The sequence below is a fragment of the Ciconia boyciana genome, chromosome 36, assembly GCF_034638445.1.
Source record: "Ciconia boyciana chromosome 36, ASM3463844v1, whole genome shotgun sequence".
Taxonomy (NCBI): Eukaryota; Metazoa; Chordata; class Aves; order Ciconiiformes; family Ciconiidae; genus Ciconia; species Ciconia boyciana.
The window spans coordinates 338,748-366,266 of NC_132969.1; the positions used below are offsets into that span (position 1 = coordinate 338,748).

A 27,519-nucleotide genomic window follows, 5' to 3' on the forward strand; every position below is an offset into this window, starting at 1 on the left:
CGGGGGGCGTGTCCCAAGGCACAAGGGGGCGTGGCTACCGATGTGCTGCTGCTTCCCTAAAGGCCATAGACCCCGGGGGGGGGGGGGGGGGCGGGTGTTTGGGCTCGGTGGGCAGGGCCTGCGAGGGCGTGGCGGCCCTGCCCACTGACCCCGCCCCTCCGGCCCCGCCCTTAGGCCAAGGTGGCGTTGGGGGAGGAGAAGAAGTTCCAGCAGCACATCCTGGGCCAGCAGAAGAAGGAGCTGGGCAACCTGCTGGAGGCCCAGCGGCGGCACTACAAACTGCGCAAGGAGCAGCTCAAGGAGGTGGGGACCCCCGGGACCCCCAAATCCCCCCCACCCCCCTCGTACCCCCAACCCTCCCCCCAACCCCTCCCCACCCCCAGCGACCCCCAAATCCCCCCCAACCCCTCCCCAACCCTCCCCCTCGACCCCCATTCCCTCCCCCTCGTACCCCCATTCCCTCCCCTCCAACCCCTCCCCACCCCAGCGACCCCCAAATCCCCCAGCCCCCCATATCCCCATTCCTCCCCCCCAACCCCTCCCCATCCCCCAGGGACCCCCAAATCCCCCACCCCCCCATATCCCTATTTCCTCCCCTCCAACCCCTCCCCATCCTCTAGGGACCCCAAATCCCCCCACCCCCCCATATCCCTATTTCCTCCCCCAACCCTCCCCACCCCCAGCGACCCCCAAATCCCCCCCCCATATCCCCATTCCCTCCCCCAACCCCTCCCCACCCTCAGCGACCCCAAATCCCCCAGCCCCTCATCTCCCCATTCCTCCCCTCCAACCCCTCCCCATCCCCTAGGGACCCCAAATCCCCCTCGTACCCCCATTCCCTTCCTCCAACCCTCCCCACCCCCAGCGACCCCCAAATCCCCCCCCATCTCCCCATTCCCTCCTCCAACCCCTCCCCACCCCCAGCGACCCCAAATCCCCCTCATCTCCCCATTCCCTCCCCTCCAACCCCTCCCCACCCCCAGCGACCCCCAAATCCCCCTTGTACCCCCATTCCCTCCTCCAACCCCTCCCCACCCCCAGCGACCCCCAAATCCCCCTCATCTCCCCATTCCCTCCCCCCAACCCCTCCCCACCCCCAGCGACCCCCAAATCTCCCCCATCTCCCCATTCCCTCCCCCAACCCCTCCCCACCCTCAGCGACCCCAAATCCCCCCACCCCCTCATCTCCCCATTCCCTCCTCCAACCCCTCCCCACCCCCAGCGACCCCAAATCTCCCCTTGTACCCCCATTCCCTCCTCCAACCCCTCCCCACCCCAGCGACCCCCAAATCCCCCCTCGTACCCCCATTCCCTCCTCCAACCCCTCCCCATCCCCTAGGGACCCCAAATCCCCCCACCCCCATCTCCCCATTCCCTCCCCTCCAACCCCTCCCCACCCCCAGCGACCCCCAAACTCACCCCCGCCCCTTTACCCCCCCCCGCCCCGCGCCGTGGGGCAGGAGCTGCAGGAGAACCCCAGCACGCCCAAGCGGGAGAAGCAGGAGCGGCTGCTGCGGCAGAAGGAGACGCTGCAGCAGCTGCAGGCGGAGGAGGAGGCCGCGCTGCTCTGCCGCCAGCGCCAGTACTTCGACCTCCAGTGCCGCCAGTACAAGCGCAAGATGTTACTGGCCCGCCACAACCTCGACCAGGATCTGCTGCGGGAGGTGAGGGGGGAGGGGAGGGGAGGGGGTGGGGGGCGGAGGAGGGTCGAGGGGGTGGGGGAAGGGGTTAGGGGGGGGTTTTATGGGGGTGGGGAAGGGTTTAGGGGAGGTTAGGAGGGTCACTGGGGGGTGGGGAAGGGGTTAGGAAGGCTTTTATGGGGGTGGGGAAGGGTTATGGGGGGTTAGGAGGGTCACTGGAGGGGTGGGGAAGGGTTTAGGGAGGTTAGGAAGGTTTTTATGGGGGTGGGGAAGGGTTAGGAGGGTCACTGGGGGGTGGGGAAGGGTTTGGAGGGGTTAGGAGGGTCACTGGAGGGGTGGGGGAGGGGTTAGGGGGCTTTATGGGGGTGGGGAAGGGTTATGGGGGTTAGGAGGGTCACTGGAGGGGTGGGGAAGGGTTAGGGGGTTTTATGGGGGTGGGGAAGGGTTTAGGGGGGTTAGGAGGGTCACTGGGGGTGGGGAAGGGTTAGGGGGTTTTATGGGGGTGGGGAAGGGTTTAGGAGGGGTTAGGAGGGTCACTGGGGGGTGGGGAAGGGTTAGGGGGCTTTTATGGGGGTGGGGAAGGGTTTAGGAGGGGTTAGGAGGGTCACTGGGGGGGTGGGGAAGGGTTAGGGGGCTTTTATGGGGGTGGGGAAGGGTTATGGGGGGTTAGGAGGGTCACTGGAGGGGTGGGGAAGGGGTTAGGGGGGTTAGGAAGGTTTTTATGGGGGTGGGGAAGGGTTAGGAGGGTCACTGGAGGGGTGGGGGAGGGTTAGGGGGCTTTTATGGGGGTGGGGAAGGGTTATGGGGGGTTAGGAGGATCACTGGGGGTGGGGAAGGGGTTGGGGGGGGGTTAGGGGTTTTATGGGGGTGGGGAAGGGCTTACAGGGGGTTAGGAGGGTCACTGGGGGGTGGGGAGGGTTCAGGGGGTCCCTGGAGGGGTGGGGAAGGGTTTGGGGGGTTAGGAGAGTCCCTGGGGCTATGGGGCAGGGAGTCCCTGAATCTATGGGGCAGGGCTGTGGGGCTCCTAGCAGGCGATAAGGGGTCTCCGGGGCTATGGGGCATCTATGGGGCAGGGGAGTCCCTGAATCTATGGGGCAGGGCTGTGGGGCTCCTAGCAGGTGATAAGGGGGTCTCTGGGCCATGGGGCATCTATGGGGCAGGGGCCTCCTTGAATCTGTGGGGCAGGGCTAGGGGTGTCCTAGCAGGTGATAAGGGGGTCTCTGGGGCTATGGGGCATCTATGGGGTAGGGGGTTTCTTGAATCTATGGGGCAGGGCTGTGGGGCTCCTAGCAGGTGATGAAGGGGTCCCTGAATCTATGGGGCAGGGGAGTCTCTGGGGCTATGGGGCATCTATGGGGCAGGGAGGTGCCTAAATTTTTGGGGCAGGGCTGTGGGTCTCCTAGCAGGTGGTAATGGGGTCCCTGAAGCTATGGGGCATCTATGGGGCAGGGAGTTCCCTGGGGCTATGGGGCAGGGTTGTAGGTATTGGAGGAGGTGATGAGGGGGGTCCCTGAATCTATGGGGCAGGGGGTTCCCTGGGGCTATGGGGCAGGGCTGTGGGGCTCTTAGCAGGCAATAAGGGGGTCTCTGGGCTATGGGGCATCTATGGGGCAGGGGCTTCCTTGAATCTATGGGGCAGGGCTGTGGGGCTCCTAGCAGGCGATAAGGGGGTCTCCGGGGCTATGGGGCATCTATGGGGCAGGGGAGTCCCTGAATCTATGGGGCAGGGCTGTGGGGCTCCTAGCAGGTGATAAGGGGGTCTCTGGGCCATGGGGCATCTATGGGGCAGGGGCCTCCTCGAATCTGTGGGGCAGGGCTAGGGGTGTCCTAGCAGGTGATAAGGGGGTCTCTGGGGCTATGGGGCATCTATGGGGTAGGGGGTTTCTTGAATCTATGGGGCAGGGCTGTGGGGCTCCTAGCAGGTGATGAAGGGGTCCCTGAATCTATGGGGCAGGGGAGTCTCTGGGGCTATGGGGCATCTATGGGGCAGGAGGTGCCTAAATTTTGGGGCAGGGCTGTGGGTCTCCTAGCAGGTGGTAATGGGGTCCCTGAAGCTATGGGGCATCTATGGGGCAGGGAGTTCCCTGGGGCTATGGGGCAGGGTTGTAGGTATTGGAGGAGGTGACGAGGGGTCCCTGAATCTATGGGGCAGGGGTTCCCTGGGGCTATGGGGCAGGGCTGTGGGGCTCTTAGCAGGCAATAAGGGGTCTCTGGGCTATGGGGCATCTATGGGGCAGGGGCTTCCTTGAATCTATGGGGCAGGGCTGTGGGGCTCCTAGCAGGCGATAAGGGGGTCTCTGGGGCTATGGGGCATCTATGGGGCAGGGGAGTCCCTGAATCTATGGGGCAGGGCTATGGGGCTCCTAGCAGGCGATAAGGGGGGCTATGGGGCATCTATGGGGCAGGGGAGTCCGTGAATCTATGGGGCAGGGCTGTGGGGCTCCTAGCAGGCGATAAGGGGGGCTATGGGGCATCTATGGGGCAGGGGCCTCCTCGAATCTGTGGGGCAGACCCTATGGGACACCCCACACCCCCCGGGGTGCAGAGGGGGCAGCGGCGGGGGGGGGGCACGGACCCGCTCCCCTCCCCCCTCAGTGGGGCAGCACCCATGGGTCCCTCCCCTCCCCCCCCCTCCCTGCTTTCTCTCCCTTCTCTTTCTGTGTTTTCCTTTTTTTGTTTGGTTTTGGGGGTTTTGGGGTTTTTTGGTTTTTGTTTGTTTGGTTTTGGGGGTTTTTGGGTTTTTTTGTTGTTTTGGGGGTTTTTTTGTTTGTTTTCTTTGGTTTTTTGGGTTTCTTTTGGGTTTTTTGTTTGTTTTTGTTTATGGGGGGTTTTGTTTTCTTTTTTTTTGCTTTTTGGGGTTTTTTGGGTTTTTTGTTTTCTTTGGGTTTTTTCTTTTTTTTTGTTTTCTTTGGGGTTTTTTTGTTTTTTGTTTATGGGTTTTTTGGGGATTTTTTGGGGTTTCTTTGGGTTTTTTTTAATGTTTTTTTGTTTTTTGGGTTTTTATTTGTTTTTCTTGTTTTCTTTGGTTTTTTGCGTTTCTTTGAGGTTCTTGTTTGGGTTTTTATGGGTTTTTGGTTTGGTTTTTTTTATTTTCTTTACTTTTTTTGTTTCTTTTTGGTTTTTTTTTTTGTTGGGTTGGTTTTTTATGGGTTTTGGGGCGGTTTTTTTGCTTTCTTTTTGGTTTTTTTGTTGTTTTCTTTCGTTTTTTTTACGTTTCTTCGGTGGTTTTGTTTGTTTGTTTCTTTTTTTATGGGTGTTTTTATTTTTTTTCCCTTTTCACGTTTTTTCTCTGTTTCTCTGGTTTTGGGGCGCTCTTCTCCCGTTCCCTTTGTTTCCTTCTTCGCTTTTGTTCCTTTTTTTCCCTTTTTCCTTTTTATTTTTTGTTTGCTTTGCTCTTTCTGGGTTTTTTTTATTATTATTATTCCCCCCCTGCTCCCCCCTCCCCCCCCTCCCTTTTCCCCCCCTTTCTGCCCCCTCCCCTTTCTGCCCCCTTTCTCCCCCTTCTCCCTCCCCCTTCTCCCTCCCCCTTATCTCCCCCTTATCTCCCCCTTATCTCCCCCTTATCTCCCCCCTTATCTCCCCCCTTATCTCCCCCTTATCTCCCCCCTTATCTCCCCCTTATCTCCCCCCTTATCTCCCCCTTATCTCCCCTTATCTCCCCCTCCTTATCCCCCCTCCTTATCCCCCCCTCCTTATCCCCCCTTCTCCCCCCTTCTCCCCCTTTCTCTCCCCCCTTCTCTCCCCCTCCTCTCTCCCCCTCCTCCCCCTCCCCCTTCTCCCCCTCCCCTCCTCCCCCTCTTCCCCACCCCCTCCCCCCATCTTTCTCACCCCCCTTCTGACCTCCCTTCTCCCCCTTTCTCCCCCCTCTGCCTTCCTCCCCCCATCCTCCCCCTTCCCCCCTTCCTCCCCCCTTCTCCCCCCTCCCCCTCCCCTACCCCCTCCCCCCTCCCGGAGGGGAAAAGCAACCCCGCAGGAACTCACCAAAAAACAGACGCAGAAGGATCTGGAATGCGCCACGCTGCTGCGGCACCACGAGGCCACGCGCCAGCTGGAGACGCGGCACCTGGCCGCCCTGCACCGCACCCGCGCCGACCTCGCCCGCTGCCAGCACCAGAGCGAGCTGGCCCACCAGCGCGACTACAACCGCCGCCGCCACCAGGACCTGCGCCAAAAGCACGCCGCCCAGCTCCGCCAGCAGCCCAAACGCCTCCGAGTAGGTGCCGCCGACGCCGGGGGCGGCCGCGTCGCCGCCGCCGTGGCCGCCGCCGTTTTCCCCCGCTGCCTCTGCTCCCTCCTGGCCCTGGTCCTCGCCCTCCGCCCCGCCTTCCCCTCCCTCCTCTTCCTCCTCGCCGCCCTTTGGGTCCAAAAACGCGGCGTCGGGGGCTTCCTCTTGGCCCTCGAGTGCGGCGCCGCCGCCTCCGCCCTGGCCTACGCCCTCCTCCCCCCCGGCGGCCCCTTCGCGGGGGTCCCCTTCCCGGCCCTGGCGGCGGCGGGGGGCGCGGCGGCCGTTTTGGGGCTCAGCGCCCGCCGCCGCCGCTTCTACGTCCCCGTCATCCTCCTGGCCTCGCAGCTCTTCGCCTCCCCCTGGCTCTTCCTGCCCCTCTACCTCGCCGGCGTCTGCGCCCGCGCCCTCTTCGGGGACCTCCCCCGCCGCGCCCAGCGCCTCTGGCTCCGGGGGGTCCTGGCCCTGCCCCCCTCCCTTTTCGGGGTGCTCTTGCGCTCGGGCCTGGCCTCCGAGCGCCGCCTCTTCCGCCTCTTCCCCAAAACCAACAAGGGGGGGTTCCGCTCCCGCCTGCCCATCCCCCAGCGGGGGGCTCGGCCCCTCCCCCCCTCCCCCCGCCGCTGCTTCTCCGCCCTCAAGCGCCGCCTCCTCGCTTTGGGGGGACGCTTGGCCCCTTTGGCCCGCCCTTTTTTTTTGGGGGGGCGGCCCCGCCCGCCCCCCAGTCGTATCCCCCGCCCTGCCCCCCGCGCCCCTTTTGCCGCAGCCCCGCCCCGGGGGGGCGACGACGACGGCGCCCGGGGTCCCCCCGCCCCGCGGCGCCCGTGGAGGTGACGGCGGCCCACGGGGCCGCGGCCCCGGCTGCACCCAGGCACTACGGACCCCCTCCTCCCCGGCAGGGTCTCGGGGACCCCCTCCCCCTTTGGGCTCGGGGACCCCCTTTTGGTTTTGGGGACCAACCCAAGGGGAGCTGAGATCCCCCTTTGGGGCTCGGGGACACCCCCCCCTCTTGTTTTGGGGACCCCCCCTTGTTTTGGGGACCCCCCCTTTCTTTTGGGGACCCCCCCGTTTGGGGCTGAGGACCCCCCCGTTTGGGGCCAGGGACCCCCCCCTTTTGGCCTCAGGGACCCCCCGTTTGGGGCTGAGGACCCCCCCTTTGGTTTTGGGGACCCCCTTGGCCTCAGGGACCCCCCCTTTTTGGGGACCTCCCAAGGGGGGCTGAGACCCCCCCCCTTGGCCTCGGGGACCCCCCCCTTTTGGTTTTGGGGACCCCCCCAAGGGGGGTTGAGATCCCCCATTTGGGGCTGAAGACCCCCCTCTTTTTTTGGGGGGACCCCCCCCTTGGCTCGGGGACCCCCCCTTTGTTTTGGGGACCCCCCCCTTGCCATTGGGGACCCCCCCTTGGGGACTGACTCCCTCGGGGACCCCCTCTTTGGGGGGGGGGGAGCTCCCCCCCAAAGCTTTTGGGGTCCCCCCCAGGCTTTTGGGGTCCCCCCAATAACTTCAGGGTCCCCCCCCAAGGATTTGGGGTCCCCCCCAGGGGTTAGGGACCCCCCCCCGCTTTTGGGGTCCCCCCATGGGGTTTGGGTCCCCCAAAAGCTTTAGGGACCCCCCCCCAGGCTTTTGGGGACCCTCCCAGGCTTTTGGGGTCCCCCCCTGGGCTTTGGGTCCCCCCCAAAAGCTTTGGGGTCCCCCCAAGGGATTAAGAATCCCCCCCAAGGGGTTTGGGGTCCCCCCATGGGGTTTGGGGTCCCCCTGGGTTTTGGGGTCCCCCCCCAGATTTGGGCTCCCCAAAAAAACTTTGGGGTCCCCCCCCAGGATTTTGGGGTCCCCCCAGGGTCCCCCCCCATGGGGGTTTGGGGTCCCCTCTGGGTTTTGGGGTCCCCCCCATGGGGGTTTGGGGTCCCCCCAAAAAAACTTTGGGGTCCCCCCCTTGGGGTTTGGGTCCCCCCCGGGTTTTGGGGCCCCCCCAAAGTTTTGGGGTCCCCCCCACATTTGGGCTCCCCCAAAAAACTTTGGGCCCCCCCCCCCCGGGCTTTGGGTCCCCCCCCAGGGGGTTTTGGGGTCCCCCCCCAGGATTTTGGGGTCCCCCCCTTGGGGTTTGGGTCCCCCCCCGGGTTTTGGGGTCCCCCCCAAGTTTTGGGGTCCCCCCCGGTGTTGGGGTGCGGGGGGGGGGGGGCTCCTGTTGGCTGTTTTGTGTTAAATACATTATTTAAACCCAAGGGCACCCTTGGCACCTCTCCGGGGTTTTATTTCGGGGAGGGCGGGGGCACCCATGGGTGCTGGGGGCACCCATGGGTGCCGGGGTGGCGTGGGGGGCACCCGTGGGTGCTGGGGTCACCCATGGGTGGGGGAATGCAATGCCAGGGGCACCCGTGGGTGCTGGGGTCACCCATGGGTGCTGGGGTGTCCTGGGGGGGCACCCATGGGTGCTAGGGCCACCCATGGGTGCTGGGGTGTTCTGGGGGGCACCATGAGCATGGCCCATGGGTACTAGGAGCCACCCATGGGTGGGGGGGCACCCGATGGGTGTTGGGGGCACCCATGGGTGCTGGGGTGTCCTGGGGGGCATCCATGGGTGCTAGGGCCACCCATGTGTGGGGGAGTGCAATGGGGGGCACCCGATGGGTGTTGGGGTCACCCATGGGTGCTGGGGTGTCCTGGGAAGCACCTATGGGTGCTGGGGTCACCCATGGGTGGGGGACACAATGCGGGGGCACCCATGGGTGGGGAGTGCAGTGAGGGGGCACCCATGGGTGCTGGGGTCACCCATGGGTGGGGGGACGGGATGGGGGGCAGTCACCCCGTGGGTGCTGAGGTCACCTATGGGTGGGGGACACGATGCAGGGGTCACCCATGGGTGCTGGGGCAACTCTGTGGGTGCTGGTGTCACCCATGGGTGGGGGACGGGATGGGGGGTCACCCCGTGGGAGCCAGGGTCACCCATGGGTGCTGGTGTCACCCATAGGTGGGGGGACACAACGGGGGGCACCCATGGGTGCTGGGGGCACCCATGGGTGAGGGGGCGGGGTGGGGGGGGATCACCCCATGGGTGCCAGGGTCACCCTATGGGTGCTGGTGTCACCCATAGGTGGGGCAGTGCAATGGGGGGGTCACCCATGGGTGCTGGGGTCACCCTATAGATGGTGGGATGGGATGGAGGGGTCACCCCATGGGTGATGAGGTCACCCAAGGGTGGTGGGACACGATGGGGGGGTCTTCACCCAAGGACAGGGATGCAATAGGGGGGTCACCCATGGGTGCTGAGATCACCCAGGGGTGCTGAGATCACCCAGGGTTGGTGGGACATGGTTTGGGGTCACCCACGGGTGCTGAGATCACCCAGGGTTGGTGGGACACGGTTTGGGGTCACCCATGGGTGCTGAGATCACCCAGGGTTGGTGGGACACGATTTGGGGTCACCCACGGGTGCTGAGATCACCCACGGGTGCTGAGATCACCCAGGGTTGGTGGGACATGGCTTGGGGCTCATCTATGGGTCGTGAGATCACCCACGGGTGCTGAGATCAGCCAGGGTCGATGGGACGCAACGTGGGGCTCATCCATGGGTGCTGAGGTCACCCATGGGTGGTGGGACATGGTTTGGGGCTCATCCATGGGTTGTGAGGTCACCCATGGGTGCTGAGATCACCCATGGGTGGTGGGACACGATTTAGGGTCACCCATGGGTGCTGAGATCACCCATGGTCGATGGGACACGATTCGGGGTCACTCATGGGTGCCGAGATCAGCCAGGGTTGGTGGGACACGATTCGGGGTCACCCATGGGTTGTGAGATCACCCACGGGTGCCGAGATCACCCAGGGTTGGTGGGACATAGTTTGGGGCTCACCCATGGGTGCTGAGATCAGCCAAGGTTGATGGGACGCAACGTGGGGCTCATCCATGGGTCATGAGATCACCCATGGGTGCTGAGATCACCCAGGGTTGGTGGGACGCAATGTGGGGCTCATCCATGGGTGCTGAGATCACCCAAGGGTGGTGGGACATGGTTTGGGGCTCATCCATGGGTCGTGAGATCACCCATGGGTGCTGAGATCACCCAGGGTTGGTGGGACATGGTTTGGGGCTCACCCATGGGTGCTGAGATCAGCCAAGGTTGATGGGACGCAATGTGGGGCTCATCCATGGGTCGTGAGATCACCCATGGGTGCTGAGATCACCCAGGGTTGGTGGGACACGATTTAGGGTCACCCGTGGGTGCTGAGATCACCCATGGTCGATGGGACACGATTCGGGGTCACCCATGGGTGCTGAGATCACCCAGGGTTGGTGGGACACAATGTGGGGTTCATCCATGGGTGCTGAGATCACCCAAGGGTGGTGGGACATGGTTTGGGGCTCATCCATGGGTCGTGAGATCACCCATGGGTGCTGAGATCACCCACGGGTGGTGGGACATGATTTGGGGTCACCCATGGGTTATGAGATCACCCATGGGTGCTGAGATCACCCAGGGTTGGTGGGACACGATTTGGGGTCACCCACGGGTGCTGAGATCACCCAAGGTCGATGGGACGCAACGTGGGGCTCATCCATGGGTGCTGAGATCACCCAAGGGTGGTGGGACACGATTTGGGGCTCATCTATAGGTCATGAGATCACCCATGGGTGCTGAGATCACCCATGGGTGGTGGGACATGATTTGGGGTCACCCATGGGTGCTGAGATCGCCTGTGGGTCGTGAGATCACCCATGGGTGCTGAGATCACCCAGGGTTGGTGGGACACGATTTGGGGCTCATCTATAGGTCATGAGATCACCCATGGGTGCTGAGATCACCCATGGGTGGTGGGACATGATTTGGGGTCACCCATGGGTTATGAGATCACCCATGGGTGCTGAGATCACCCAGGGTTGGTGGGACACGATTTGGGGTCACCCACGGGTGCTGAGATCACCCAAGGTCGATGGGACGCAACGTGGGGCTCATCCATGGGTGCTGAGATCACCCATGGGTGGTGGGACATGATTTGGGGTCACCCATGGGTGCTGAGATCACCCATGGTTGATGGGACACGATTTGGGGTCACCCATGGGTGCTGAGATCACCCAGGGTTGGTGGGACACGATTTGGGGCTCATCTGTGGGTTGTGAGATCACCCATGGGTGCTGAGATCACCCAAGGTTGATGGGACGCAACGTGGGGCTCATCCATGGGTCGTGAGATCACCCATGGGTGCTGAGATCACCCAGGGTTGGTGGGACGCAACGTGGGGCTCACCCATGGGTGCTGAGATCACCCATGGGTGCTGGGACATGATTTGGGGTCACCCATGGGTTATGAGATCACCCATGGGTGCTGAGATCACCCAGGGTTGGTGGGACACGATTTGGGGTCACCCATGGGTCGTGAGATCACCCATGGGTCATGAGATCACCCATGGGTGCTGAGATCACCCAGGGTTGGTGGGACGCAACGTGGGGCTCATCCATGGGTGCTGAGATCACCCAGGGTTGGTGGGACACGATTTGGGGTCACCCATGGGTGCTGAGATCACCCAGGGTTGGTGGGACACGATTTGGGGCTCATCTGTGGGTTGTGAGATCACCCATGGGTGCTGAGATCACCCAGGGTTGGTGGGACATGATTCGGGGTCACCCATGGGTGCTGAGATCAGCCAGAGTTGGTGGGACGCAACGTGGGGCTCATCCATGGGTGCTGAGATCACCCATGGGTGGTGGGACACGATTTGGGGCTCATCTATAGGTCATGAGATCACCCATGGGTGCTGAGATCACCCATGGGTGGTGGGACATGATTTGGGGTCACCCATGGGTGCTGAGATCGCCTGTGGGTCGTGAGATCACCCATGGGTGCTGAGATCACCCAGGGTTGGTGGGACACGATTTGGGGCTCATCTATAGGTCATGAGATCACCCATGGGTGCTGAGATCACCCAGGGTTGGTGGGACACGATTCGGGGCTCACCCATGGGTCTTGAGATCACCCATGGGTGCTGAGATCACCCATGGGTGGTGGGGCATGATTTGGGGTCACCCATGGGTGCTGAGATCACCTGTGGGTCGTGAGATCACCCATGGGTGCTGAGATCACCCAAGGTTGATGGGACACGATTCGGGGTCACCCACGGGTGCCGAGATCACCCACGGGTGGTGGGACACGACGGGTGGCCACCGCAGTACCCCCCACCCCCCACCCCCACCCCCCCGCCCCTCCCCCAGGCGTGGCTAACGCCCCTCCCCCTCTCGGCGGGCGCAGCGCGAGGAGCTGCAGCTGAAGAAGCAGTTCCAGGCCAGCTGCAAGGCGCGGGCGCGGCACTACAAGGCCCTGCGGAGCCACCTCCTGGAGGGCGCGGCCAAGGGGCAGCGCAAGGCGCTGCTGCAGCGCCTGAAGGCCGAGCGGACGCGGGAGTTGGCCGTCCTGGCCGAGCAGTACGAGCACAGCGTCGGGGAGATGCTCTCCAGCCAGGCCGTAGGTGGGGAGGGGGGGAGGGGGGTGGGGTGGTGGGGGTGGAGGAGGAGGTGGAGGTGATGGTGGTGGTGGTGGTGGTGGGGCTGGTGGTGGAGGTGGTGGAGGTGGTGATGGTGGGGGTGGAGGAGGTGGAGGTGATGGAGGTGTTGGTGGGGCTGGTGGTGGTGATGGTGGAGGTGGTGGGGCTGGTGGTGGTGGAGGTGAGGATGGTGGTGGAGGTGGTGGAGGTGGTGATGGTGGGGGTGGAGGAGGTGGAGGTGATGGAGGTGGAGGTGATGGTGGTGGTGGTGGGGCTGGTGGTGGTGATGGTGGAGGTGGTGATGGTGGGGGTGGAGGAGGTGGTGGGGCTGGTGGTGGAGGTGGAGGTGATGGTGGTGGAGGTGGTGGGGCTGGTGGTGGTGGAGGTGAGGGTGGTGGTGGAGGAGGTGGAGGTGATGGTGGTGGAGGTGGTGGGGCTGGTGGAGGTGATGGTGGGGCTGGTGGGGGTGGTGGTGATGGTGGTGGTGGAGGAGGTGGAGGTGAGGGTGGGGGTGGTGATGGTGGAGGTGGAGGTGATGGTGGGGCTGGTGGAGGTGGTGGTGGAGGTGGTGATGGTGGGGGTGGAAGAGGTGGAGGTGATGGTGGTGATGGTGGAGGTGGTGGGGCTGGTGGGTGGAGGTGGTGATGGTGGGGTTGGTGGCAATGGTGGTGGTGGAGGAGGTGAGGGTGGTGGTGGTGGGGGTGGAGGAGGTGGAGGTGATGGAGGTGGAGGTGGTGGGGCTGGTGGTGGTGGTGGTGGCGGAGGTGGTGGAGGTGGTGATGGAGGTGGAGGTGATGGTGGGGCTGGTGGAGGTGGTGGTGATGGTGGGGGTGGTGGTGATGGTGATGGAGATGGTGGTGGTGATGGTGGAGGTGGTGATGGAGGTGATTGTGGTGGGGGGGAGGGGGAGGTGGGTGCAGATGATGGTGGAGGTGATGGAGGTGATGGTGGTGATGGTGATGGAGGTGGTGGGGGTGGTGATGGTGGAGGTGAGGGTGGTGGAGATGATGGAGGTGGAGGTGATGGTGGGGGTGGTGGCGATGGTGGGGGTGGAGGTGGTGGAGGTGGTGATGATGGTGGAGGTGGTGATGATGGTGGAGGTGGTGGCAGAGATGATGGAGATGGGGGTGGTGGTGGAGGTGGTGATGATGATGGAGATCGTGATGATGATGGAGGTGGTGGAGGTGGGGGTGGAGGTGGTGATGGAGGTCGTGGTGGTGGGGAGGTCTGGAGGGTGGTGGAGGTGGTGATGATCGAGGTGGTGGTGAGGGTGGAGGTGAGGGGGGTGGAGGTGATGATGATGGAGGTGGTGGTGGTGGAGGAGGAGGAGGTGGTGGTGGGGAGGTGAGGTGGTGATGGTGTTGGGGGAGGTGGTGGTGGAGAAGGAGGTGGGGGTGATGGTGGGGGAGGTGATGGGGAGGAGGTGGTGATGGTGGGGTGGTGGTGATGATGGTGATGGAGATGGTGGTGGTGATGGTGGAGGTGGTGATGGAGGTGATTGTGGTGGGGGTGAGGGGAGGTGGTGGTGAAGGTGGTGGGGAGGTGATTGTGCTGGGGGTGGTGATGGACATGGTGGGGGTGATGGGGGGGGGTGGTGTGGAGATGATGGAGGAGGTGGTGGTGGAGGTGACGGAGGTGATTGTGGTGGTGGGGAGGAGAAGGCAACAGGGGGATTTGATGGGGAGGGGAGGACCTGATGGGGACGTGAGAACCCAGCGGGGACCCAATGGGGACCCGAGGACCCAAGAGGGACTCGATGGGGACACAAGGACCCAACAGGGCCATGGGGACCCATCGGGGACTTGATGGGGACGTTGAGGACCCAACGAGGACCAGTAGATGCGTGGGGAACCCAACGGGGACCCAACAGGGCCATGGGGACCCAACGGGGACTTGATGGGGACGTGAGGACCCAACGGGGACCAGTAGATGCGTGGAGGAACCCAATGGGACCCAACGGGCCCCACCAGGGACACGAGGACCCAACGGGGACTTGATGGGGACGTGGGGACCCGATGGGGACCAGCAGATGCGTGGGGGACCCAACGGGACCCAACAGGGACATGACGGGGACGTGAGGACCCAACGGGGACCAGCAGGGACTTGAAGACCCACCAGGGACTTGATGGGGACATCACGAGGACATGAGGACCCAACAGGGCCATGGGGACCCATCGGGGACTTGATGGGGACGTTGAGGACCCAACGGGGACCAGTAGATGCGTGGGGAACCCAACGGGGACCCAACAGGGCCATGGGGACCCAACGGGGACTTGATGGGGACGTGAGGACCTAATGGGGACCCACGGATGCGTAGGGGACGCAATGGGGACCCGACGGGGACTTGATGGGGACATCACGAGGACCCAACAGGGACCCACAGATGTGTGGGGAACCCAATGGGACCCAACGGGGACGTGAGGACCCCACGGGACCCAACGGGGACTTGATGGGGACATCACAGGGATGTGAGGACCCAACAGGGCCATGGGGACCCATCGGGGACTTGATGGGGACGTTGAGGACCCAACGGGGACCAGTAGATGTTTGGGGAACTCAACGGGACCCAACGGGGACTTGATGGGACACGAGGACCTAACGGGGACCAACGGGGACATGGGGACCTGATGGGGACGTGAGGACCCTACGGGGACCCGATGGGGACCTGGGGGGGACATGGGGACCCAATGGGGACCCACAGATGTGTGGGGAACCCAATGGGACCCGACGGGGACATGACGGGGACGTGAGGACCCCACAGGACCCAACGGGGACTTGATGGGGACATCACGAGGACATGAGGACCCAACAGGGACCCACAGATGTGTGGGGAACCCAATGGGACCCGACAGGGACATGACGGGGACAGGGGGACCCAATGGTGCCCAACAGATGCGTAGGGACCCAACGGGGACCCAATGGGGACCCAACGGGGACATGGGGACCCAATGGGGATCAATGGGCACCCAAGAGGGTCCCAAGAGGGAGGTGGGGACCCAATGGGGACCCAGAGACTCACGGGGGACCCAATGGAGACCCAGTGGGGACCTAAGAGGAACCTACAGCCCCACAGGGACCCACCAGGGACCTGGGGACCTCCTGGGGACCCCCGGGAGCCCCTCAAGTGCCTGGGAAGCCACCAGAGATGGGGATGGGACCTCCGGGAGCCCCTCGGCTGCCTGGGAAGCCACCAGAGATGGGGATGGGACCCCCAGGAGCCCCTCAAGTGCCTGGGAAGCCACCAGAGATGGGGATGGGACCCCCAGGAGCCCCTCAAGTGCCTGGGAAGCCACCAGAGATGGGGATGGGACCCCCAGGAGCCCCTCAAGTGCCTGGGAAGCCACCAGAGATGGGGATGGGACCTCCAGGAGCCCCTCAAGTGCCCAAGAACCTACCAGGGCCCATCCAGGGCCACGTCCCCTCCTCAAGAGAAGCAGAGTTATGGGGTGGTGAGTTTTGGGGGACCCCCACCTCATCCCCACCCCACCCCTCTTCATCCCCCAGCTCCGATTGGACGAGACGCAAGAGGCGGAGTACCAGGTGCTGCGCTTGCAGCTGCAGCAGGAGCTGGAGCTCCTCAACGCCTACCAGAGCAAGATCAAGATGCACACGGAGGCCCAGCAGGAACGGGAGCTCAAGGACCTGGAGCAACGCGTCTCCATCCGCCGCGCCCTCCTCGAGCAGCGGGTACGGGGGCGGGGGGGGGGACACGGACACATTTCGGGGGGTCTCGGGCCTCCCGGCGCTGAGGTGGGGACAGGTTTGGGGTTCCCCAAGGGAGATTTGGGGGGGTTTGGAGCTCCCCAAGGGGGATTTTGATGGTTTCAGGGCTGCCCCGAGGGGGATCATGGAGGTTTCGGGGCTCCCCAAGGGGATTGTGGTGGTTTCGGGGTTCCCCTCAGGGATTGTGGGGTTTGGGGCTCTCCCAAGGGGATTGTGGGGGTTTGGGAGTCCCCAGGGGGAGATTTTGTGGTTTTGGGGATCCCCCATTGGTTTTGTAGTAGTTTCGGGGCTCCCCAAGGGGGATTATGGAGGTTTCGGGGCTCCCCAAGGCAGATTATGGGGGTTTTGGGGTTCCCCTCAGGGACTGTGGTGGTTTTGGGGCTCCCCAAGGGGATTGTGGGGGTTTCAGGGCTCCCCCGAGGGGGATTATGGAGGTTTCGGGGCTCCGCAAGGGGGATTGTGGTGGTTTTGGGGATCCCCCATGGGGTTTGTGGTAGTTTCAGGGCTCCCCCACAGGGATTTTGGGGCACCCCAAGGGGGATTGTGGTGGTTTTGGGGTTCCCCAAGGGGATTGTGGGGATTTGGGGGTCCCCAAGGGAAATTTGGTGGTTTTGGGGGTCCTCCATGGGGATCGTGGTAGTTTCAGGGCCCCCCCACAGGGATTTTGGGGCTCCCCAAGGGAGATTTGGCTGGGTTTGGAGCTCCCCAAGGGGGATTTTGATGGTTTCAGGGCTGCCCCGAGGGGGATTATGGAGGTTTCGGGGCTCCCCAAGGAGGTTTCGGGGTTCCCCTCAGGGACTGTGGGGGTTTGGGGCTCTCCCAGGGGATTGTGGGGGTTTGGGAGTCCCCAGGGGGAGATTTTGTGGTTTTGGGGATCCCCCATGGGTTTTGTAGTAGTTTCGGGGCTCCCCAAGGGGGATTATGGAGGTTTCGGGGCTCCCCAAGGCAGATTATGGGGGTTTTGGGGTTCCCCTCAGGGACTGTGGTGGTTTTGGGGCTCCCCAAGGGGATTGTGGGGGTTTCAGGGCTCCCCCAAGGGGGATTATGGAGGTTTCGGGGCTCCGCAAGGGGGATTGTGGTGGTTTTGGGGATCCCCCATGGGGTTTGTGGTAGTTTCAGGGCTCCCCCGTGGGGATTTTGGGGCTCCCCAAGGCAGATTATGGAGGTTTTGGGGTTCCCCTCAGGGACTGTGGTGGTTTTGGGGCTCCCCAAGGGGATTGTGGGGGTTTCAGGGCTCCCCCGAGGGGGATTATGGAGGTTTTGGGGCTCCGCAAGGGGGATTGTGGTGGTTTTGGGGATCCCCCATGGGGTTTGTGGTAGTTTCAGGGCTCCCCCACAGGGATTTTGGGGCTCCCCAAGGGGGATTATGGAGGTTTCAGGGCTCCCCAAGGGAGATTATGGAGGTTTTGGGGTTCCCCTCAGGGACTGTGGTGGTTTTGGGGCTCCCCCAAGGGGGATTGTGGGGATTTGGGGGTTCCCCTCAGGGATTGTGGGGGTTTGGGAGTCCCCAAGGAGAGATTTTGGTGGTTTTGGGGATCCCCCATGGGGTTTGTGGTAGTTTCAGGGCTTCCCCACAGGGATTTCGGGGCTCCCCAAGGGGGATTGTGGTGGTTTGGGGGTCCCCAAGGTGGGATTTTGGTGGTTTCAGGGCTCCTCAGAGGGATTTGGGAGTTTCAGGGTTCCCCAAAGGGGCTCGTGGGGGTTTTGAGGCTCCCCAGAGGGCTTTTGGGGTTCTTCAAGGAGGATTTTGGGGGTTTCAGGGCTCCCCAAAGGCGTTTGGGGGTTTCAGGCCTCCCCAGAGGGATTTTGGGGTTCTTCAGAAGGATTTTGGGGGTTTCAGGGCTCCCCAAAGGGGCTTGTGGAGGTTTCAGGGTTCCCCAAAGGCATTTGGGAGTTTTGGGGCTCCCCAGAGGGATTTTGGGGTTCTTCAAGCAGGATTTGGTGGTTTCAGGGCTCCCCAAAGGCATTTGGGAGTTTCAGGGCTCCCCCTGGGGGTTTTGGGGATCCCCAAAAGGATTTGGGAGTTTTGGGGTTCCCCAAAGTGGCTCATGGGGTTTCGGGGCTCCCCAGAGGGCTTTTGGGGTTCTTCAGAAGGATTTTGGGGGTTTCAGGCCTCCCCAGAGGGATTTTGGGGTTCTTCAAGCAGGATTTTGGGGGTTTTGGGGCTCCCTGAAGTGGCTCGTGGGGTTTTCAGGGCTCCCCAAAGGGATTTGGGAGTTTCAGGGCTCCCCAGGGGGATTTTGGGGTTCTTCACAAGGATTTTGGGGGTTTCAGGGCTCCCCACGGATATTTTGGGGTTCTTCAAGCAGGATTTGGGGGTTTCGGGGCTCCCCAAAGGGATTTGGGAGTTTCGGGGCTCCCCAGAAGGATTTTGGGGTTCTTCAGGAGGATTTTGGGAGTTTTGGGGCTCCCCAGAGGGATTTTGGGGTTCTTCAGGAGGATTTTGGGAGTTTCGGGGCTCCCCAGAGGGATTTTGGGGTTCTTCAGAAGGATTTTGGGAGTTTCAGGGCTCCCCAGGGGTATTTTGGGGTTCTTCAAGCAGCATTTGGGGGTTTCGGGGCTCCCCAAAGGGATTTGGGAGTTTCGGGGCTCCCCAGAGGGATTTTGGGGTTCTTCAGAAGGATTTTGGGAGTTTCAGGGCTCCCCAGAGGGATTTTGGGGCTCTTCAGAAGGATTTTGGGGGTTTCAGGGCTCCCCAGGGGTATTTTGGGGTTCTTCAAGTAGGATTTGGGGGTTTGGGGGCTCCCCAAAGGCATTTGGGAGTTGCGGGGCTCCCCAGAGGGATTTCGGGGTTCTTCACAAGGATTTTGGGAGTTTCAGGGCTCCCCAGAGGGATTTTGGGGCTCTTCAGAAGGATTTTGGGGGTTTCAGGGCTCCCCAGGGGTATTTTGGGGTTCTTCAAGCAGCATTTGGGGGTTTCCGGCCTCCCCAGAGGGATTTCGGGGTTCTTCACAAGGATTTTGGGAGTTTCAGGGCTCCCCAGAGGGATTTTGGGGCTCTTCAAGTAGGATTTGGGGGTTTGGGGGCTCCCCAAAGGCATTTGGGAGTTTCAGGGCTCCCCAGAGGGATTTTGGGGTTCTTCAAGCAGCATTTGGGGGTTTCCGGCCTTCCCAGAGGGATTTTGGGGTTCTTCACAAGGATTTTGGGAGTTTCAGGGCTCCCTGTAGGGGTTTTTGGGGCTCCTCAAAGGGATTTGGGAGTTTCAGGGCTCCCCAGAGGGATTTTGGGGTTCTTCAGAAGGATTTTGGGAGTTTCGGGGCTCCCCAGAGGGATTTTGGGGTTCTTCAAGCAGCATTTGGGGTTTCGGGGCCCCCCAGAGCGATTTTGGGGTTCTTCAGAAGGATTTTGGGAGTTTTGGGGCTCCCCAGAGGGATTTCGGGGTTCTTCACAAGGATTTTGGGAGTTTCAGGGCTCCCCAGAGGGATTTTGGGGCTCTTCAGAAGGATTTTGGGAGTTTCGGGGCTCCCCAGGGGTATTTTGGGGTTCTTCAAGCAGGATTTGGGGGTTTCGGGGCTCCCCAGAGGGATTTTGGGGTTCTTCAGGAGGATTTTGGGAGTTTCGGGGCTCCCCAGAGGGATTTTGGGGTTCTTCAAGCAGCATTTGGGGGTTTCAGGGCTCCCCAAAGGGATTTGGGAGTTTCAGGGCTCCCCAGAGGGATTTTGGGGTTCTTCAGGAGGATTTTGGGAGTTTCGGGGCTCCCCAGAGGGATTTTGGGGTTCTTCAGGAGGATTTTGGGAGTTTCGGGGCTCCCCAGAGGGATTTTGGGGTTCTTCAGAAGGATTTTGGGAGTTTCGGGGCTCCCCAGAGGGATTTTGGGGTTCTTCAAGCAGCATTTGGGGGTTTCCGGCCTCCCCAGGGCGATTTTGGGGTTCTTCAAGCAGCATCTGGGGGTTTCCAGGCCTCCCCGTGCGCCTTTCGGTGGTTTCCAGCCCCCCCATCCCCCCTCATTCCCCCTCCCCTGGGCGGGGGAGGGGAGGGGGAGGGGGGGGGTGGCGTCACCCCGCTTTTTGGGGTTCACCCCGCAGATCGAGGAGGAGATGCTGGCGCTGCAGGCGGAACGTTCCGAGCGCATCCGGGGGCTGCTGGAACGCCACGCCCGCGAGATCGAGGCCTTCGACGCCGAGAGCCTGCGCCTGGGCTTCAGCGGGATGGCTTTGGGGGGGCTGCCCCCCCCCGCCCCTCCCCCGCTGCCCCGCCCCTCCCGCCCCGTCCCCCGCAGCGGCTCCCATTGGACCCACGGCCCCCCCGACGCTCGCCGACAGCCCCCGCTCCTCGCCCCGCCCCCCTCTTTCGGCGGGGTCCTCCCAACCGGCGGGGGCGCCCTCCCCCCCCGCGATAGCCCCCAACCCCCGCGGAGGGGAGGGGGGGGAGGGGGAGTAGAGGGGGCGGCCCCCCACCTCCTCAATGGAGCCCATTTCCCCTATTCCTGAAAGATTGGGGGGGGGGGGGTCTTGAAACCGACATTTGGGGTTTTTCGGGGGGGCCTGAAACCGCCGCTTGGGGAGGGGAGGGGGCCCCGAAACTGCCCCTCGGATGGGGGGTGGGGGACCCCGAAACCGCCATTTGGGGTCATTTTGGGGGAGGGGGCTTGAAACCGACGCTGGGGGTGGGGTGGGGGTGGGGGGGGCTTGAAACCGCCCCTTGGGCTCATCATGGGGGGCCCCCAACCCGCCGCAGCGCCAAGCCCCGCCCCCCCGGCGCCAAGCCCCGCCCTCCGTGCCAAGCCCCGCCCCCCAGTGCCAAGCCCCGCCTCCCCAGCCCGTTTTTTTAACGGGGGGGGGGAGGGGATAATTAACGAGATGTAACGAGAATAATAAATGAGGATGGTGATGACGTCACTGGCTCCGCCCACTTTGCGACGCGCCGAGGGGAGGGGAGGGGCCAGGAGGCCGAGGGGCGGGGCAGGAGGGCGTTAATGAGGGGGGCTCATTAAGGGGTCGGGGAGGCCTGGGGGTGGGCGGGGTTAAATTACCTGCGTCATTAATTATTCATGCGGTTAATTATTAATTAACCGCCCCGTTGTCACGGCAACCGCGGGTGGGGGGGGGTGAGGCCTACTCGGGGTGGCCGCGGGGGATGCCGGGAAGCGCCGCCATGTTTGGAGTGGGCGGGTCCGCGCGTCGCTGATTGGTAGCGGCGGGGAGAGGAGGGGGCGGGCGCGGGGTCGTGCGCCTGCGCGGGGAGGTGCCGCTTCCTGTATCCCGTGGCCCCGGCCGGTCTTAAAGGAGCCGCGGCGGCTTTTGGGGGCCCGGGGGTGCGGGGCGATGGCGGGCGGCGAGAACGTCTTCCTCTTCGTGCCCAACCTCATCGGTGAGGGACTGGGAGGGACTGGGGGATACTGGGAGGGACTGGGAGGGGACTGGGGGATACTGGGAGGGACTGGGGGGACTGGGAGGGGACTGGGGGTCACTGGGAAGGGCAGGGGGGCGGTTTTGGGGGCTCTGGGGGGTTTGGGGTGGTGGGGGGGACTGGGAGGGGACTGGGGGACTGGGGGATACTGGGAGGGATTGGGGGATACTGGGAGGGACTGGGAGGGACTGGGGGTCACTGGGAAGGGCGGGGGGCGGTTTTGGGGGCTCTGGGGGGTTTGGGGTGGTGGGGGGACTGGGAGGGGACTGGGAGGGACTGGGGGATACTGGGAGGGACTGGGAGGGATTGGGGGATACTGGGAGGGACTGGGAGGGGACTGGGGGTCACTGGGAGGGACTGGGGGACTGGGAAGGGCAGGGGGCGTTTTGGGGGGGGATTTGGGGGGTTGGGGTGATGGGGGGACTGGGGGATACTGGGAGGGACTGGGAGGGGACTGGGGTTACTGGGAGGGGACTGGGGGTCACTGGGAGGCACTGGGGGATACTGGGAGGCACTGGGGAGGACTGGGAGGGACTGGGGGGCGATGGTGGACAGGGGTGCGGCGGGGGTAATGGGGCTATACTGGGCCGTACTGGGCCATACTGGGAATGGCACCGGGGGCGTGTATTGGGGTCTCTAGGGGTTCGGGGGTGCTGGGCCATACTGGGCCTTACTGGGCCATACTGGGCCATACTGGGAATGGCACCGGGGCGTGTATTGGGGTCTCTAGGAGTTCGGGGGGTGCTGGGCCATACTGGGCCATACTGGGAATGGCACCGGGGGCATGTATTGGGGTCTTTGGGGGGTCAGGGGGCGCTGGGCCTTACTGGGCCTTACTGGGCCATACTGGGCATGGCAGTGAGGGCGTGTGTTGGGGTCTCTGGGGGGTCAGGGGCGCTGAGCCATACTGGGCCTTACTGGGCCATACTGGGCCATACTGGGAATGGCACCGGGGGTGTGTATTGGGGTCTCTGGGGGTTCAGGGGGGCGCTGGGCCATACTGGGCCTTACTGGGCCATACTGGGCATGGCAGTGAGGGCGTGTGTTGGGGTCTCTGGGGGTCAGGGGCGCTGAGCCATACTGGGCCTTACTGGGCCATACTGGGCCATACTGGGAATGGCACCGGGGGCGTGTGTTGGGGTCTCTGGGGGTTCGGGGGGGTGCTGGGCCTTACTGGGCCTTACTGGGCCATACTGGACATGGCACCGAGGGCATCTGTTGGGGTCTCTGGGGGGTCGGGGGGCGCTGGGCCTTACTGGGCCATACTGGGCCATACTGGGCATGGCAGCGAGGGCGTGTGTTGGGGTCTGCGGGGGGGGCGGGGGTGCCCCGGGGCTTTGGGTGACCCCCAGGCTACGCCCGCCTGGCGCTGGCCGCTGTCTCCTTCTACCTGATGCCGCGGCAGCCGGGGCCGGCGGCCGCCTGCTACGCCCTGAGCGGGCTGATGGACGCCGTCGACGGGCACGTGGCCCGGCTGCTGGGCCAGGGTGGGCGGGGCCGGGGGCGGGGCCTCGGCAGGGCGGGGCTTGGCAGGGTGGGGCCCCGGGGAGGGGGGTGGGGGTATAGGGGTGGGGAAGGGGAGCAGGGGCTTGGAGAGGGGTGGGGCTTGGGGAGGGGTGGGGCTTAGGAAGGAGGCGGGGCCCAGGTGCATATGGGGGTGGGGTTAGGGGAGGGCGTTGCAGCTCTGGGGGCGGGGCTTGGCAGGGTGGGGCCCGGGGGAGGGGGGTGGGGGTATAGGGGTGGGGAAGGGGAGGGGTGGGGCTTGGGAGGGGTGGGGCTTAGGAAGGAGGCGGGGCCCAGGTGCATATGGGGGTGGGGATAGGGGAGGTGTGGTGTGAGTCTGGGGGCAGGGCTTGGGGAGGGGCGGAGCTGAAGGGCGGAGCTTGGGGAGGGGCAGGGCCCGGGGCATGTGGGGACGGGGGGTGTGGTGGTGCAGCTTGAAGGGCGGGGCTTGTGAGGGTGGGGCTTGGCAGGGGCGGGGCTTGGGGAGGGGTGGGGCTTGGGGAGGGGCGGGGTCCGGGGCGATGATGTATGGGGGAGGGAAGGGGATAGGCGATGTCTGGGGGCGGGGCTTGGGGCGTGGTCACAGAGAGGGGGCGGAGCTCCAACTTCCTCCCCATGGAAGAGGCGGGGCCCACCCCCAAGTCCCCACCCGCAGTGGGCGTGGCTGACCCTTAGCCCCGCCCCTCGGCCGGGCGCCGCGCTGGACATTGCCCCATGGCGGGAGCGGGGGGGGGGGGTGTCCTGCCCCATAGCGGCTCCCTGCCCCGCCCCCGGTGGTCCCGCCCCCCCGTGGGCGTGGCTGAGCCTTGTCCCCGCCCCCAGGCTCGCGGCTGGGCGCCATGCTGGACATGCTGACGGACCGGCTCTCCACCATGTGCCTCCTGCTCAACCTGGCCCTGCTCTACCCCGCCGCCGCCCCCCTCTTCCAGCTCAGCATGGCCCTCGACGTGGCCAGCCATTGGCTGCACATGCACTGGTGGGCGGGGCTTGCGGGGGCGGGGCGTGCTGGGGGGCGGGGCCTCGGCGGGGTAAGGGGGGGCTGGGATCAGGGGCTGCCCTGGGGGGGGTGTGTGTGTCTGGGCGAGGGGCGGGGCTTGATGGGGAGGGGCGGGGCTTGGGGAGGGGGCGGGGCTTGGGGACCCTGGGATATGGGGGGCTGCACTGGAAGGAAAGGGAGGGGGCGTGGTCTGGGGAGGGGGCGGGGTTTGGGAGGGGCGGGGCTTGGGGACCCTGGGATATGGGGGGCTGCACTGAAAGGAAAGGGGGGCGTGGTCTGGGGAGGGGCGGGGTTTGGGGAGGGGGCGGGGCTTGGGGACCCTGGGATATGGGGGGCTGCACTGAAAGGAAAGGGTGGGGGCGTGGTCTGGGTGAGGGGGCGGGGCTTGATGGGGAGGGGCGGGGCTTGGGGACCCTGGGATATGGGGGGCTGCACTGAAAGGAAGGGGGCGTGGTCTGGGCGAGGGGGCGGGGCTTGTAGAGGGGGCGGGGCTTGGGGACCCTGGGATATGGAGTGGTCTGGGCGAGGGGCGTGGTCTGGTCTCAGGGTGTGGTCTGGGCGAGGGGCGGGGCCTGGGGTAAAGGCGGGGCTTGGGGATGGGGTGGGGCTTGGGAAGGGGAGGAGCCTGGGGTAGGGTGTGCAGTGGGGGTGGAGCTTATCCTCGGAGGCGTGGCCTTATCCTCGGGGTGGGGCCTTATCCTGGGGGCGGAGTGTTATACTTGGGGCGGGGTCTTATCCTGGGGGCGGGACCTTACCCTTGGAGGTGTGGCCTTATCCTCGGGGGCAGGGCCTTATCCTCGGGGGCGGGGCCAGCTGTCTATACCTTGGGGGGGGTGATGTGTGTTTCTCCCCTCCTCCCCCGGGTGGGGCGTGGCCGTGGGTGGGGCCGGTGGCGGGGGTGTGGCCGCGTGGGCGTGTCCTCGCCTGACCCCGCCCCCTCCGGCAGCACCACCCTGCAGGGAGGGGAGAGCCACAAGGCGGTGGGGGGGGAGGTGCACCCCCTCCTGCGGCTGTACTACGGCTCCAGGGTGAGTGGGGAGGGGAGGGGGTGGGGGTGGGGGAGGGGGTGACCTCCCGCCCCCCCTTGACCCGCCCTCCCCCCCAGCCCCTCCTGTTCCTGCTCTGCGCCGGCAACGAGGGGTTTTACTGCTGCCTCTACCTGCTGCACTTCGGGGAGGGGCCGCCCGGTGAGGGACTGGGGGGACTGGGACGGACTGGGAGGGGACTGGAGGGACTGGGAGGGGACTGAGGGGACTGGGGGGACTGGGGGGACTGGGAGGGAACTGGGGGTACTGGGGGGCTGGGAGGGAACTGGGGGGCTGGGAGGGGAACTGGGGGGACTGGGAGGGGACTGGGAGGGGAACTGGGGGGACTGGGAGGGGAACTGGGGGGACTGGGAGGGGCTGGGAGGGGCGGGGAGGGGAACTGGGGGACTGGGAGGGAACTGGGGAGGACTAGGGAGGGACTGGAGGGGAACTGGGGGGGACTGGGAGGGACTGGGAGGGACTGGGGGGACTGGGAGGGACTGGGGAGGGACTAGGGGTCACTGGGAGGGGACTGGGAGGGAGTGGGAGGAACTGGGAGGGATTTGGGGGGAACTGGGGGGCACCGGGTGGATCCGGGGTTGATTGCGATGGGGTGGGGGGGAACTGGGAGGGGACTGGGGGTCACTGGGGGGAAACTGGGAGGGACTGGGGGAACTGGGAGGGGAACTGGGGGGACTGGGAGGGGAACTGGGGGGGACTGGGAGGGGCTGGGAGGGGACTAGGGGTCACTGGGAGGGGACTGGGAGGGACTGGCGGGAACTGGGAGGGATTTGGGGGGAACTGGGGGCACCGGGTGGATCCGGGGTCGATTGCGACGGGCGGGGGGGAACTGGGGGCACTGGGGGGCACCGGTTGGAACTGGGAGAGACTGGGAGATAGCGGGGCGGGGGAGGGAGGTGCTGAGCCCTCCCTCCCCCCCCAGTGCTGCCGGGGGGGCCGGGGCTGTTCCGGGCCGGGCTCTGGCTGGGGACCCCCCTGGCCGCGCTCAAGGGGGGGCTGAACCTGCTGCAGCTGGGGGGGGCCGCCCGCCGCCTGGCCGCCATCGACGCCGCCCAGCGCCCCAAAAGCAGCTGAGGCCCCGCCCCTCCCCCACCCCCCCACTGCACCCCAATAAACCGGGCTGCTGCCCAGCCCCCCCTCTCTCCGCCCTCCCCCCCCCAAACCCCCCGTGCTTTGAGTGTTCAGGGGTGGGAGGGGGGGGAGGGGCAGCGCCGGAAGGGGGAGGGGAAAGCACTTGGGGAGGGGAAAGCTCTTGGGGGAGGGGCAGCGCCGAAAGGGGGAGGGGCGGCACTCGGGGGGGGAAGGGGAAAGCTCTTGGGGAGAGGGGAAAGCTCTTGGGGGAGGGGCACCGCCAAAAGGGGGAGGGGCGGCACTCGGGGGGAGGGAAAGCTCTTGGGGGGAGGGGCACCGCCAAAAGGGGGAGGGGCAACCACTTGGGGAGGGGAAAGCTCTTGGGGAGAGGGGCAGCGCCGAAAGGGGGAGGGGCGGCACTCGGGGGGAGGGGCAACCACTTGGGGGAGGGGAAAGCTCTTGGGGAAGGAGCGGCACTCGGGGGAGGGGCACCGCCTGGGGAGGGGAAACCCTTGGGGAGGGGCAATCCGTTCGGGGAGGGGCAACGCCTTCGGAAAGGGGACACCCCAAAATGGGGGAGGGGCAACTCTGGGGGAGGAAACTCCTTGGGGAGGGGCAGCGCCTTCGGAGATGGGACACCCACAAAATGGGGAGGGGCAACGCCTTGGGGAGGGAAAATCTTGGGGAGGGGCAACACGTTGGGGGAGGGGCACCCCCAAAATGGGGAGGGGCAACGCCTTGGGGAGGGGCACCCCTTTGGGGAGGGGCAGCGCCTTCGGAGATGGGACACCCACAAAATGGGGAGGGGCAACCCCTTGGTGGGAGGGGCAACGCCGTGGGGAGGGAAAATCTTGGGGAAGGGGCAACCTCTTGGGGAGGGGCAGCACGTTGGGGGAGGGCAAGCCCTTGGGGGAGGGGCAGCGTCTTCGGAGATGGGACACCCACAACATGGGGAGGGGCAACCCCTTGGTGGGAGGGGCAACGCGTTGGGGGAGGGGCACCCCAAAATGGGGAGGGGCAACGCCTGTGGGGGAGGGGCAACGCCTTGGGGGAGGAGGGGTTGTGTGGGGGCAGGGGGGCCAGGGATCCCTCCCCCCCCCAATTTTGGGGCTCCCCAGCAGTTGCGGGGGGAGGGGTCCCCAAATGGACTCCCCTAGAGGGGAGGGGCCCTGAAAGGGGGAGGGGCCGAGGGGGTGTGACGCTGGAGGGGAGGGGATCCCTCCCCCCAAATTTGGGGGCTCCTCTCCATGCAGCAGCCTTTATTGCCATGCGCCGATACAAACCAGGGACCCCCCAAAACACCCCCTCCCCCACCCCCAAAATCTTCCCCACCCCCACCCCATTTGACCCCCCAAATTTTCGGGGGGACCCCAACCCCCACCCCCTTTTCAAGCACACCCCCCCAGCGTGCGACAGGGTCCCCTCCCCCCACAAAAACCGTGCAAAAATCCCGGGGGGACACCCCCAAATTTCGGGGGGACCCCCCCAAATTTAA

General features: G+C 64.7%; 2 protein-coding genes and 1 pseudogene across 3 annotated transcripts in view; 2 read left to right on the forward strand and 1 right to left on the reverse strand.

The window, feature by feature from the left end:
• TAOK2 (TAO kinase 2) overlaps positions 1–27,519 on the forward strand; it is a gene marked incomplete at its 3' end in the record, with an annotated part of 56,631 nt that overhangs the window by 19,546 nt on the left and 9,566 nt on the right. Inside the window, exons 14-19 of the mRNA XM_072849087.1 lie at positions 175–303; positions 1,461–1,664; positions 5,614–5,853; positions 12,104–12,316; positions 15,840–16,022; positions 20,084–20,434. Of these exons, the coding sequence (XP_072705188.1) occupies positions 175–303; positions 1,461–1,664; positions 5,614–5,853; positions 12,104–12,316; positions 15,840–16,022; positions 20,084–20,434 (1,320 nt within the window). The remainder of the gene's footprint in view (positions 1–174; positions 304–1,460; positions 1,665–5,613; positions 5,854–12,103; positions 12,317–15,839; positions 16,023–20,083; positions 20,435–27,519) is intronic.
• On the reverse strand, positions 12,332–15,740 carry LOC140645705 (uncharacterized; annotated as a pseudogene).
• CDIPT (CDP-diacylglycerol--inositol 3-phosphatidyltransferase) lies at positions 21,218–26,108 on the forward strand. 2 transcript variants are annotated; one of them, XM_072849154.1, is made up of 6 exons: positions 21,218–21,368; positions 22,760–22,894; positions 23,733–23,886; positions 24,854–24,935; positions 25,013–25,094; positions 25,876–26,108. In XM_072849154.1, the coding sequence occupies exons 1-6, from the start codon at positions 21,323–21,325 to the stop codon at positions 26,025–26,027; spliced, it is 651 nt and encodes a 216-aa protein (XP_072705255.1). In that variant the 5' UTR covers positions 21,218–21,322; the 3' UTR covers positions 26,028–26,108. The 2 variants fall into 2 exon arrangements, with proteins under 2 accessions (XP_072705255.1, XP_072705256.1); XM_072849155.1 differs by lacking the exon at positions 22,760–22,894 and having other exon boundaries at positions 21,219–21,368.

Coding starts and splice junctions, on each gene's coding strand:
- CDIPT (XM_072849154.1), top strand. CDS start 21,323: ATGGCGGGCGGCGAGAACGTCTTCCTCTTCGTGCCCAACCTCATCG. Junction 22,895..23,732: donor GGCCCGGCTGCTGGGCCAGG/GTGGGCGGGGCC, acceptor CCCCGCCCCCAG/GCTCGCGGCTGGGCGCCATG. Junction 24,936..25,012: donor GGCTGTACTACGGCTCCAGG/GTGAGTGGGGAG, acceptor CCTCCCCCCCAG/CCCCTCCTGTTCCTGCTCTG.